The sequence below is a fragment of the Mobula birostris genome, chromosome 3 (assembly GCF_030028105.1).
Source record: "Mobula birostris isolate sMobBir1 chromosome 3, sMobBir1.hap1, whole genome shotgun sequence".
Lineage (NCBI taxonomy): Eukaryota > Metazoa > Chordata > Chondrichthyes > Myliobatiformes > Myliobatidae > Mobula > Mobula birostris.
The window spans coordinates 53,125,234-53,139,488 of record NC_092372.1 but is presented as its reverse complement, the minus strand read 5'-3'; the positions used below and the strand labels follow the sequence as shown (position 1 = coordinate 53,139,488).

General features: G+C 39.9%; 1 protein-coding gene across 6 annotated transcripts in view; it reads left to right on the top strand.

The window, feature by feature from the left end:
- The first annotated feature begins 2,031 nt into the window (after window positions 1–2,031).
- The window catches only part of pcm1 (pericentriolar material 1), a 99,907-nt gene continuing 87,683 nt past the window's right edge, over window positions 2,032–14,255 (top strand). For all 6 annotated transcript variants that reach the window (XM_072252634.1, XM_072252635.1, XM_072252632.1 and 3 more), the window contains exons 1-4: window positions 2,032–2,199; window positions 3,034–3,147; window positions 10,405–10,650; window positions 13,483–13,752. In XM_072252634.1, the coding sequence (XP_072108735.1) occupies window positions 3,043–3,147; window positions 10,405–10,650; window positions 13,483–13,752 (621 nt within the window). In that variant the 5' untranslated portion in view covers window positions 2,032–2,199; window positions 3,034–3,042. The remainder of the gene's footprint in view (window positions 2,200–3,033; window positions 3,148–10,404; window positions 10,651–13,482; window positions 13,753–14,255) is intronic.

Sequence of the window (14,255 nt, the reverse complement as noted above, 5' to 3'; positions counted from 1 at the left end):
ATGATCCAATACTACAAGTATTTGTTGGAAATCATATATGAACCTTTGCTTTCAGTAACTGGTGTGACCCCCTTGTACAGCAATAACTTCAACCAAACGTTTCTAGTAACCATTGATCAGACCTACACATCGGCTTGGAGAAATTTTAGGCCATTCCTCCTTACAAAACTGCTTCAATTCTGGGATGTTGGTGGGGTTCCTTACATGAACTGATTGCTTCAGGTCCTTCTACAACATTTCTATAGGGTTAAGGTCAGGACTTTGACTCGGCTATTCCAAAACATAATTTTTCTTCTTTTTAAGCTATTCTGTTGTTGATTTGCTCTTTTGCATTGTTGTCTTGTCTCATTTCCAACTTCTATTAGGTTTCAGGTGATGGACTGCTACCCTGACATTGTCCTGTAAAATGTCTTGATACAATTTTGAATTCACTGTTCCCTCAACAATTGCAAGCTGTCCAAGCCCTGAAGCAGTAAAGCAGCCCCAAACCATGATGTTCCTTCCACCATGCTTCACAGCTGGAATGAGATTTCGGTGTTGGTGTGCAGTGCCTTTTTTCCTTCAAACATAGTGGTGTGCATTTTTGCCAAAAAATTCACTTTTGTCCGATCTGTCCATGGAACGTTGTTCCAGAAGCATTGTAGAACATCCAAGTGGTCTTTTGCAAACTTCAGACATGCAGCAATGTTTATTTTGGAGAGCAGTGGTTTCTTCCATGGTGTCCTTCCATGAACATCATTCTTGTTCAGTGTTTTTCTCATAGTGGACACATGAACAGAGACTTTAGCAAGTTGTTGAGATTTCTGCAGGTCTTTTGAAGTTACCTTTGGGTTCTTTTTCACTTCCTTCAGCACTGCACGTTGTGCTCTTGGTGTCTTTGCAGGATGCCCACTCCTTGGGAGAGTAGCAACAGTACTGAGTTTCCTCCATTTGTAGACAATTTCTCTTACTGTGGGCTGATGAACACTCAGGTCTTTGGTAGCATTTTCCAGCTTCATGCATCTCTATAATACTTCTTCAAAGGTCCTCTGAAAGTTGTTTTGGTCAAAGCATGGTGCACATGAACAGATTATTCTTGAGAACGGACTCTGTCAATAACCTGACTTTGTGTGTCTTTTTAAAGGGCAGGGCACCTCTAATCTCATCTCATTGATTGGAACACATGACTGCAAATAGCTTTTGTAGAAGGCATTACCCCAGAGGTTCACTTAACTTTTTCCAACAAATACATGTAATATTGGATGATTTTTTTTCTCAATAAATAAATGAACAAGTATAATTTTTTGTTATTTATTTAATTGGGTTCTTTTATTGAGTTTTAGGACTTACATGAAGATCTGATCACATTTTGGTTCACACTGATGCAGAAATAGAGAAAATTCCAGAGTTCACAAACTTTCTAGCACCACTGTATCTCCACGCTGCTTATTTTTTTTTGTTTTTGTGGTTTGTTGTCTTTCGCACATTGATTGTCCATTCGGTCGGGGCCAGTCTTTTATTGATTCTGTTGTGTTTCACGTATTTAATGTGAATGCCCGCAAGAAAATGAGTTATAGATGCTGACACAGCTATATGTACTTTGATAAATTTACTTTGAACTTTACTGGCACAAAGCTGGTGAAACTGGTGGGGTCAGGCAGCATCTATGGAGGAAAATAGACAGTCGACGTTTCGGTTGGAAACTTTTCATCAGGATCAGTCTTCGAATCCCTGATAATGAGTCTTGACCCGAAACATCGAACGGCCATTTTCCTTCCTAGATACTGCCTGATCCGCTGAGCTCCTCCAGCGCTTTGTGTGTTGCTCTAGATTTCAGCATCAGCATTCTCTTGTGCCTTTAGTTACCGGTAAACCGCCAGCAATTATGGAACTACGACGCTGAACTAAAGTCTCTATCAGCCAGCACCCGGAGCGAAAACCAAACTAACACCGCGGGTGAGAGCAAGATCCAAGACCCGGAAGGACTAGGCGGAGCGAACCCGCGCTCAATGAGCCGGCTGGCGGAGGGATCATGTTTGTTGTGTCTTGCGGTGCGTAACTTCCGGCGCCATCGCTATGGTTTCAGTAACGGCTCGAGAGGGCTTTCGGAGCTCCGCGGGAGAGTGTGGGAAAAGGCGCGAGCGGCGATTCCGTTAGTGAAGCGCCGGTCCCGCCGCCGCCGTCCACGGTCCGGCCGCGCTCAGCGTCGTCTCCTCCGAGGTGAGTCCCGTTTCTCTTTATAACTTGCACTCTTCTCCTACAGTCCAGCAGAGCGGCGGGCCCGGCCCTGGACCTCAGCTGGGTGTCCAGCGGCGTAGGTGGTGGCGGTCTAAAGGTGAGCGGAGCTGGGGATCGCCCTCCATCCCCTTCGTCTAACCTCCCGTCCCAGGGATGGCTTAGATCTGCCACCCTTACTTCAGCTGGGTTTCGGGTGAGCTCACCGACTTAGTGAACGAACAAAACCTACCTCCCGACGCAGGGGAATCACAGGATTTACTTTGGTATTTGGATTCCATCATTAGGTCCAAGCCCTTGAATAAAATATATCACTTGATGCAAATTGACATATTTGGAAAACTCTCATGTAATTTTGAAAATATTTTTTGTTCTGTTAAATTTGAAAACTGTAGCAATTTCATTTCATCAGATTTCTTTAAATCTTCGTCAACTGTTTTGCATTAAATGAAAAGATTATATTTACTTATATTTTTTTTGTGTTGTTTTCCCCTGATCTTGACTGTGACAAGTCATGAACTGCTTCACTACTGTTGTAATTTGAGCAGCATGGCAACCAAAATAACAAATAAAATATCTAAGGGCTTGAGACATAACTGTTGACGTACTTTTTTGCCCAGTAAAAGTTTACATCTGTCTGAAATTATTTGTTGCCCTAATATCAAAATTACACAACAAAAAGACTGTAGAGTGTGGGAATGTCAGTCCAACTTTTGTGTCCTGATCTCTAGATATTTTTAGTTAAGTGATTAGATTAGATAGTGGTGTTCAAGCACTGTGCTAACAACAGCTTAAGCCTTAAACTCTCTTTGACTTTAGTATTTGAAGATGGCAACTGGTGGTGTTCCAATGTTTGAGGAATGTACTGAAGATCAAGACTTGGCCAATCATACTGTGAACAATGGAAGTCTGGATGATCAGTTAAATAATCGGGTAAGATTCATTCTAGTTAAGTCATGGAAAGCATGGGTAATGCCTGACCACTGAATGCTGTGATGATTGGTGGGACAATACTAGGGAATTCATCAGTTTGTTTATATTTAAAATCTTGATGCACCTTTTGAGGAATTCTACTTATGGAATTATAGAAATGGATGGAAATGGGAACTGGAGGCTGCAGATGCTGGAGTCTGGAGCAACAGGTAAATTGTTGGAAGAACTCAGCAAGTTCAGCAGCATCTGTGGAAGCAGGGGGATAGAAGATGCTTTGGGTCAAAGCTCTGCATCAGGGCTGGGGTGTAGGAGGAAAATGTTCAGTATGTAGATTTGAGAGCAGGGTGAGACAGAAGTTGATAGGTGGAAACAGATACAGTTGGTGGGTGAAAGTTACATAGATTCAATAAGGTGGGCAAAGATAGAGTTGAGACAGAAGCTGGAAGATAACAGATGGAAATGGGTAGGAGAGGATCAAGGAAGAGAAACCAAGGGAGAAGAAACATAAGTTTCTTCTTTGGATAGGTATGTGAGAGATGGTTACATGGAAGCCGATGGAGAAGGCTAATGAGTTTTGATATTGAGGAGGTAGAAGAGGTGAACAAAATTAGAGTGGATTTGTGGGAGTTGGAAAAGAATGCATTGGATATAGGTTACCTGAAATTGGAATGTTTAATTTTACAAAAATTGGTCTATAGATTACACAAGTAGCATTTGAAGTGTAATTCTCTTAGTTTGCATTTGATCTCACCGGAGTTGTGGAGGAGGCTGAGGACAGCAGGCCTATGTGGGAATGGGAAGGGGAGTTGAAGTGACAATCAATTGGAAGGTTATGGCTGTCATTGTGAACAGAGCTCAGGTGGTCTGCAAAGCAGTCACTGTGTCTACTCTTGGTCTTCCTCATGTAGAAGAGTCCACATTGTCAGCACCAGATGCAGTGGAGCAGGTTGGAGGAGTTGCTTGTGAATCTCACCTTTGCCTGGAAGGTTTAGGTTCCCAGGATGATAGTGAGGGAGGAGTGAAGGGGCAAACTTAGCACCTCCAGTGGTTGCAGTTGAGCTTGTCAGGTGATGGGGAGGGCTGAGTGGGTTTTAAGAGATGTTTTGTGAGGAATGGGCAGAAACAAAGGGGAGAGGCAGGGAGAAGATGTGATGAAGAGAGGATTCCATTTGATCTGGTAGAAGGGGCTGAGGAGTATCTGCTGGATATGGACGTTAGTGGCCTGAAAGGACCAATTCAGCTCTATCTCTGTTCTGCTACCTGGGGAGTTCAGTGGGGTGGGGGTGACAGAGAGCAGATCTGTGAGAAGTGGAGAAAATGTATGTGACAGCTCCAACAGTAGCAGAGAGGAAGTTGTGTTTCTGGAAGGAGGAGGACATATCAGGACTTAGATGGGAAAGCCTTGAATTGTGAACAGATGCAGTCGAGATGGAGAATCAGAAAAAGGGAAGATGCCCTTACAGGAGACAGGGTGGGAAGAGGTGTTGTGAGGTAGCTTTGGATATCCAAGTGTTTTTGTTGATTTTAGTGGTTAGTTGGTCTCCTGAGACAGAGATAGAGAGATCGACAAAAGAAAAGAGCAAAGAAATATATCCTTCCAGGTCAGCTCATTTATGCTGATCGTGTACACTTACACGATTCACCTATGTTGGGCCCATATCTCTCTCCACTTTCTAAACAAGTACCTGTGCAAACATATTTTAATCATTAAAACATTATTAAAGAGTAGACTGAGGTTTAATTTTAATTTTTTTTTGTGAAAACAGTTATATAATCTTGTGGTAGCACTTGGGAGTGAGAGGGGTACTATTCTAGTTTTTTGTGTGTATTCAAGTATCCTAGTTGGACTTGGATGGATTGTCATTAATGGAACCACAGCTGATATCCAAAACATATACAGGTCAACCTTCACTAATCTGGCACCATTGGGACCTGAGGAGTGCCGGATTAGTGAAAATGCCGAATTACAGAAGGATCACATTAAGCATAATCGAAGGAACCGGGTTACAGGTAGTCGGATTAGTGAAGGTTGACCTGTATTTTGAAAGCAGTGATGGAAGGAACAGAAGAAGGTCCGTGATATTGTAAAAAAGGTGATGAGTTAAATAGCTTGGATGATTGTATATGGCTAACAGGTGATCGTGGGACAAGTAAAGAGGTAGGTTCTACAGAAGGTGAAGATGTGAACAGTTGAATCATTATCTGATACTGTAGTCATTGATGAATCCACTGGATTGTTATGGAATACTGATCTGTATTTCCAAATACTTAATTTGCTTGCGGATTGGAAATAGCATATCCTCCTTGCTGACAATCAACACTGGCGCACCTCAAGGATGCATGTTTAGCTCTGCTCTACTCTCTACACCCACAACTGTGTGGCTTGGCACAGCTCAAACACTATCTATAAATTTGGCGAATACACAACTATTGTTTGTAGAATTTCAGATGGTGACAGGGAGGTGTACAGGAGTGAGTTAGAGCAGCTGGTTGAGTGGTATGACAACAATAACTTTGTATTCAACATCAGTAAGATTGATTAATTGATTGTGGACTTCAGGAAGGAGAAGCGAAAGAACACATGCCAGTCCCCATCGAGGGATCAGCAGTGGAGAGGGTGAGCAGTTTCAAATTCCTGGGTGTGCTCATCTCTGAAGATCTATCCTGGACCCAACATATTGATGCGGTTACAAAGGAGGCATGACAACAGCTATATTTCATCAGGAGTTCAAGGAGAGTTGGTGTGTCACCAAAGACTCTTTCAAATTTCTATAGTTGTACCACGGAGAATATTCTAACTGGTTTCATCACTGTCTGCTGTGTAGGGGCTGCTGCATAGCATCGTTGAAAACTGAACTCAGCCAGCTTCCATGGGCATCAGCTTCCCTAGCACTGAGGACACCTTCAAAAAGTAATCCCTCAAAAAGGTGGCATTCACCATTAGGGACCCCCCCTCCCCCTCCCCATCTTCCAGGATGTGTCCTATTCCCATTATTATCATCTGAACAGAAGATACAGGAGCCTGAAGACACATACTCAAAGTTTCAGGAGCAGCTTCTTCCCATTCTTCATCAGATTTCTGAATGGACAATGAACCCATACACACTTCATCACTTTTTTTTTCTCTTTTTGCACTACTTATTTAAAATACACACACACACACTTGTAACTTATACTTTTTTGTTATTATGTATTGCAATGTGCTGCTGCCATAAAACAACAAATTTCACCAGATACGCCAGTGATATTAAACCTGATTCTGATTCAGCTTTAATTAGAACTGTTTGTAAACTAAGGACAAAGTGGTTAGATTAGGAGCAAAAGAGAAAATCAAAATTACAAATAAAGGGAAGTTTGGCATTATTGCTGCAAATTAAATAGGAATGTTTCATAAAGTTGTCATCTTATTGCTAGTCATTCCACATTGTGAGCAAGAATGTACTAAATCCAAATAAGATGTAAATTGATAATTTACTTTGTAAGGAGTATTTGGGGCCGGAGGTGACAGCATGCGATGGAGCGAAAATAAGTTTGTTCATTTCCTTTAAAACATCCACCTAAAAACGCAGAAAATGGGGGGAGTATGCAAAACTAACTTTATAGTAAACAAACATTGATGTAACTACTGCCTGAAAGGGTGGCAAAAACAAAATTGGTTATGTTGAAAGGGCAATTGGCTGTGAGGAAAAGGCATTATAGCAGAATCAAGTGCTAATATGTGGATGATTTTCTAAATTGGCTCCTGCTATTGAAATGTGATTCTTTGCAATAATTTATTATCTTTTCTATGATGGATGCCCTGGACCATATACAATATTCCAACAGCAGCTAAATAAGATTTTGAGTGAATATGAGATCAATGTACCTTTATATTCCATCAGTCTAAATTTAAGATTTGGGGTTCTCTTTATACAGCAGTCTATTCTTCAGAGATCATTGTGTTTTTTTTTGGTTTATGCAGGTATGCTTGGGTATGCAAGAAATAGTCCAGTTCGCAAAACTCTGAGATGTTTTAAACATTGAGTTAGATGGTACAGTATAGTCATGACATGGGAAACTAGTGAGATGCACAGGGGGGAAAAAAAAAGTTCTTCTGCATTGAACTGCATTTGACCTTTCCTATCCTGAGCCTCTACAATCTAGTTTTTGTATTTGTTTATTCCCTTCTTTCCCCATTCTACCCCCTTCATCCATTTAGATATTAACAACAAATTCCTGTCTTATTGGTGCTATTTCTAATGACAGAGTTAGATTAAAAAAACTGTAGAGTTTGAAGATCCTGTAATAAAATTAGTAAATGCTAGAAATACTCAGCAAATCAGGTGGTGTCTGCAGAAGGTGAAATTAAGTTAATATTTCAAGACAAAAAATCCTTTAAGTTTTCTTTAAATTGTAGAGTGGCTGATGTGGGGTAGAGTAGATAGGACAAAAGAAATATTTCTGAAAGGATCATGAGGATTATTTATTGAACTAATTAGTTTGATATGTTAATTAATGTAATTGGAGATGGTATGAATATATAAACTTAAAAGCTACATAAGGAAGACAGTTGGCTAGAGTGAAAACATAGTGAAATGAAATGCAGAGTTTTAAAGAATGCCAAGTAGATATGGCCTAGATGGCGAGAAGAGGAAAAGCTGAGGTAAAGTTGTACTTTACTCCTTTCCATAGATGCTCCCTGACCTGCTGAGTTCCGCCAGCATTTTGTGTGTACTCTGGATTTCCAGCATCTGAAGAATCTCTTGTGTCTAAAGCTATAGATGACAGATTTACACATTTGAGAAGATCAAGCACTATATTTTTCTAATTTTTATCTTTGGAAAAATAATTCTTAATTTTAATCACACACCTTGCCATTCAGAAATTCATGAAGATTGATTTTATTCAATCTGTATCTACTCGTGGTTGGTGATTTTATCATTATTAGATTTATTTTTGCCAATAAAATATGAGCAAATTTCTAAGAAAAGTTCTGACCTGTTAAAAATCTTCCTCTGGGGAGATCTTTGATGGAGATGGTGACTTGCTTCTGTCCTGGTTTTCTGAGTAATGAGGTGTCTAATTAGACTGTCTGTAAACTGCAGGCCTTCTCATGCATGGGACAGTAGGTGGCTGAAGGGGTGGGTAGATGTACTATTTATTATATGAAGTTCTCCTTTTTTACTTGCATACACATGGCTTCTCTGTGTTCCCAGTTAACTGTTAAATGTACTGTTTAGTGGTAGATTCTGGTGTTGCACTCCAGTGGAACCATATTTCAAAAGTAGAGGAGAATGTGTAGACACTGCCAAAGAGCTGTTGACCCAGAATGAAATTGTAAGCCAACATCTGGCTTGATTTTCTAGTTTACTGCTGCCTGCTTTTTAAAAAAAGTTGAACTATTGGTTCCCTTTCAGCAATCTGATACAATTTGTCAACAGTATTGTTTACTTGACTTGTACTATTTTCTTTAATCTAGAACCTTGCTTACCTTTACCGATTTTAGCAAAAGCTGTTTTCTCCTCTGTACTTCTGATCTAACAGTCAATTTCTCAAGAGATTCTTAATATGTTTGAATAAAGGCTTCAATCTCTTTAAACCAATATTCTGAGTTGCCTTGCAATTCAAGAACATGGACCTGTTCTCACTGTCTTGGGCTTTAGACAAGTGGTCTTTCTCAAAGTACACAAAGTTCAAAGTAAACTTTTTATTGAAGTATGTATATGTCACAATATACTACCTTGGGGTTCACTTTCTTGTAGGCAATTACAGTAGAACAAAGAAATACAATCAAAATTCTAACAAAGACTGGCAAGCCATCAATGTACAAAAGACAATCTGTGCAAATACAAAAAAAACCGAATAATAAATAAACAATAAATACTGAGAACTTGAGTCCGTAGGTTTTGAAATCAGTTCAGAGTTGAGGTGATTGAACTTATCCATGTTGGTTCAGGAGACTGATGGTTGCAGGGTAATAACTTCCTGAACTTGGTAAATGGAAGCTAAGGCTTTTGTATTTCCTTGATGGCTGCAATGAGAAGAGAACATGGCCTGGATGTTGGAGGTCCCTGATGATGGATGCTGCTTTCTTGTGGCAGGTCTGCTTGTCGATATGCTCAGTGGTGAGAAGGGCTTTTCTTGTGGACTGGGCTGTATCCACCACTCTTTGTAGGCTTTTCCATTCTTGGGCATTGGTGTTTCCATACCAGACCATCATGCAACCAGTCAGGATATTTCTCTGCTGTGCATCTATAGAAGTCTGTCAAAGCTTTAAATGACATGCCAAATCTGTGCAAACTTCTAAGAAAGTAGGGGTGTTGTCATGCCTTCCTTGTAATGTCACTTAAAGGTTGGTCCCAGGACAGGTCCTCTGATATGATAAGCCAAGGAATTTAAGACACTCTCCACCTCTGATCACCTAATGATGACTGGCTCATGGACTGACCCTTTCTTGCATCCATTTTGGTAACTTTTGTTCACCTTTATTAATCGCAATTATAACTTAGTGGTCCTCTTGTTTTCATCAGTCTGAGTCAGTGAAGTTCGCAGAATGCCTGAGTGACATTTTTAGAATGGGTATTGCAACTTCAAAGATGCTTCAGTGCTCTGGCATGTTTGGGGTTTTGCTGGTCCCAGATTTGACAGATGTTGTTCATGAGGAGATGTTATTTCTACTAATACCTCAGCAATTGATAATTTTCTTTTTAGATGTTACACAGTGTGATAGATATACCAATAAACAAAGTAGCTCAAAGGGGAGCACAGAACTGGGATCCAGGTAAGTCGAAAAGGAATGCAGCGAGCATTACTTGGTTAGCCAGATGTTGAACAAGTGGTATTTCTGAATAGTTGAGTAGTGGGTTATTGGAGTTTTACTGTACTCAAATTTTCAAGGTAGTGTGTCCAACTTTATGAAATCTGATAGGATTGTGCCAGGTGGTTGCAGTGCAATCATCAGCACTTTTTGAACTTGTGTGCCTGTACAGTGCCAATGCATTTACAGTGCAAGCTCTGTTCCTGGGCTCTGCACTTAGCTGGAGGCTTCAAGCACTTTACCCTTGACCTGCACAGTGTGCTTCATTTGGGGCTTAATCGTTTTGTGCGAGAATTGCAGCAAGTGCGGCTTTCAGCCCATCGAGAGTCAAAGTGTAAGTACTACCATGAGTATTCGACAGGCAAGTGCCAATATGCACTATCTTGCCAGGCATTATAGATTATGTAAGTGACATAAAAATCATTATCATCCAACATTAAACTTTTGCACTCTTTTTGCAGGATTGGAGTCTTCAGTACAAGAAGGCTAACAAGTCATCTGAGAAAAACAAGAAAAGATTAAGTGCAGGAAGTGAGAGCCGACTTACAAATGACATCTCTCCTGAATCCTCCCCAGGTGTTGGGCGTCGAAGGACTAAAACACCCAAGAGTTACCCTCCCACAAAGCATACTTATCGTTTCTCTGTTCCAGACTCTGCAGAACTTGAGAGGCTGAAACAACGTATAAACTTTAGTGACTTGGATGAGGTGAGGCAGTAGTTCTTAATTTGAAAAATCAAGGTATAATGAAAAAGTACATGTGCTTTACATTTAGAAAGCAATCACTGTCCTAGTGCTTAAATTGTCTGTAAATACTGGCCTTTATGGGGAAACCTTGCAAAATTCCAGAACCACAAGAAATGAGTGAAACTGATTAAGTTAAATTATTGTGTTCTCCTGCTGAACTTCAGCCCATCTGAGAAAAATGCTTAAGAAATGTAAGTTTCCTATTTTTTTCTCTAACCTTTAACAGTCGCACTGTGAATGATATATTTGTGTAGAGTAGTTTATAATTTTTAAAATTGTTGTTGTGCAGCAGGAAACTCACATATTTGGAATGAGAGTCTTAGTTATGGTACAATCACATACACCAAGGTGCTCTCTACAATTACCTGATGAAGTAACCGTAGCCTTCGACCAGTAACAGATGTCATCAGATGGTGCCCAACCTTCATGGAGAGTTTTGACCCTTAACCACTACGCTGTCCAGTTGGCGGAACAGCAGTGGTGGCCAAGTCACTGCCCATTTGCTGTTGACTTCCAGCTCAACTCCTCTTGCCTGCTCCATATCCAGCAAGGGGCTCTTTCTGCTTTCTCCCCATTCTGCGAGTTGTATGGTTCTTGCTCTTTTCATCAAGGCCCAGGGCAGACAGCAACCTTCATGCCGAATTTGCTGGGAACCCTCTATAGCTGACCCCGGGGCTGAAATAAATTTTAGGCATTCCTTTATTTGATCGACTGAATTGCTTCTTATACCAAAATTAAAACTATAACCTCTTATAGCAAATTAAAACTTTTAGAATTTGGGTCTGAAAAAATAGGTATTAAGATTAAAGAGATTTCAGTTTATTGCCATTCATATCACAGAATGTCTCTTGAACGTGTATTTCTTTATTGCTGTATGGAAATGCTGTGTTTGTTCATCTTGCATTTTTGCTACAGTGAAAGAAGTGTACTTACAGGGCAAAGGTAAAATATGATTGTTCTATTGCTGTGGTTAGAGCAATGTTGTCCACGTGTCAAGTGTTCTATTTTAACAAGAAATATTTACTTAACTATGAATGAGGCTTCTTGAGTATAAACTATCAGTCTTAACAAATGTCTATAACTGAAAAGTATGAAGGAATTTTGTATTTTTTTAAGAAAATTAGTGTTATTACTTTAATAAGAACCGGAGCAAGCTATTTGTCCGAGGTTGTGTATCCAGACTCCATTTGCAGCTTTTCACTATGTTCCTTAATAACTTTGCATTTAGTACATTTTTGTTAACAAATATAGGATATTAATTGGAATATCATCATTTGCCATTTGGTTAAAGGCAGTTCAGATGCTGCCTCTGTATAAAGGTTTTTCCTCACTACTTCTGAAAGGCTTGACTGCAACTTTGAAATAGTCCAAGAGCACGTCTCCTACACTTGGGTATAGTTTATAAATAGTTTGTTTGACCTCTCCAACAATTTAGCTCTTGTAGCTTAAGGTTAATTTGTATCAATTTGTTGCATAGACATCCAAGCAAGCCATGGAGTTATATACAGAATCAGACCCTGAGCCCAACTCATCCATGCCAACCAGTTTTCTACCTGAGCTAGTCCTAATTGCTTGCATTTGGCACATAAACCTTTCTTAGGCGCATGCTAGTCCAAATTCTTTTGAATGTTGCGTTTTTATTTGCCTCTATCACTTCTTTTGGCAACTTAGTCCATATACCCACCATCCTCTGTGTGGAAAAGTTGCCCCTTAGGTCCCTTCAAATTTCTCTACCTTAAATATATGCCCTCTAATTTTAGACTTCCCCGCCCTGTGTGAGAAAAGGACTGTGACCTTTTACTTTATTTGCACCCTCATGATTCTTAAAAACGTCTAGAACAGGTGTCGGCAACCTTTTTGCCTCTGTGGGCCGGATAGTGTGTTAATGAGCGGACGGTGGGCCAGATAAATGCCATAAAAAGCTTGAAATATGGGAATTAATCCATTTAAATACATCTAGTTATGTTTTGCCTCAAATTAATGAATAACGCGTGCTAGAAAATCATTTGTGCTTAAGGTTGCCTACTCCTGACCTAGAAGGTCATCTCCTCAGCGTCCTTTGTTCCAGCAGGAAAACGTCCTAGCCTATCCAGTCATTCCAAACAACTTATCCCTTCCAGACAAATGTCCTTGTGAACCTCTTCTGTAGCCTTTCTAGCTTAATGACATCCTTCCTATAGCTGGGTGATCAGTGCAATCTCCGTACAGTCTCATCAAAGTCTTGTACAGTTGTACTCTTGTACTAAATGCTCTGACCACTGAAGGCAAGTGTGTCAAATATCTTCTTGACTGCTTATTTTACCTGTGTAACCACTTTCAGTGGGGTATGTACTTCTGGATCTGCGATGCACTCCATTGGTCTGGCATTTTCTGTAAGTCTTACTCAAGTTTAACTTGCCAAAATGGATTAGTGTACAATTACCCAGAGCTAGTCTCATGCAGAGTAACAAGAGGTTAAGTAGTTGTAAAATAATTTCTACTTCTTTTATCTAATTTTGTAGGCTAGCATTCCATTTGATTGTGCTTGTCCTTAAACACAGTATCAGATTAGAAAAGGGAAGATACCAATTTGTAAATTTTGCCACATCTATAGTAGAATGCCTGATTCAAAACTGTTCATTATTTTTTAACTGGTGAGGTACTAAGAATTTGCAAGCTATTATCTTCTTGCCTTGTAAATTATCCAGGAAATTAATTGATCAAAATAATGGGTTGTCACTTTTCTAAATGTGGTGATCTGAATGCAACAATACATGAATATTCTTGCTACTAAACATTGTGATGTTTGATTAGAGGAGCATTGGGAGTGACTCTCATGGCAGAGCCATGGCTGCAAACAACAAACGCCCACCTGTTGAAAATAGGAAGCCATTCAACTTTCTTCAGCAGCAAATCAATAGCAACAAAAGCAAGGATTCTGATTTAAATCCACAAAGACAAGAAACCAAGTTGGTTACTTCAGGAGTAGATTTGTTTGCATCTATAATAAACAAAGATTCGTTGCAAAGTGATCAAGTCTTCCTTGGAGACATCAGAGGAGAATCTGAAATCGAGTGTAGTCAGGTGAGAAACTGGATTTCTTGTTTTATTATGGCACCTAATGGTTTGCTGGTGGAAAAATGTACAAAAAGCAATTTTCATACCAAGACAAATTCTGTTGATATTTGAAAGCATTGCTAATATGTTTATCTGTGAAAATTTGGTGTAATTTAACTGATATGAAAGAATGATTTTTTAATTAAGTTGAACAGCATTTTTTTTATCAGGTATGTTTGAGATGAACTAGCTCAAACATACCTGACAGTGTGACCACATGAAAGAATTTCTAAAGTTGCATATAAAATGATTCTACTTGCCACAATTAGCCAGCCAGTGGTGTAGTGGCATCTGCACCAGACTTCGAGGCGAGTGGTCCTGGGTTCAAATCCGCTGGCTCCTTGCACACTTTCCATCTGTGCTGGTTAAGTGTCAATCTAGCAACTCGGCCTTGTAAAGTCAGACAATGCTAAAGAAGCAGCAAGGTTGCCACCCGATGCACTACAAGGTGCGGATAGGAACAACAACTT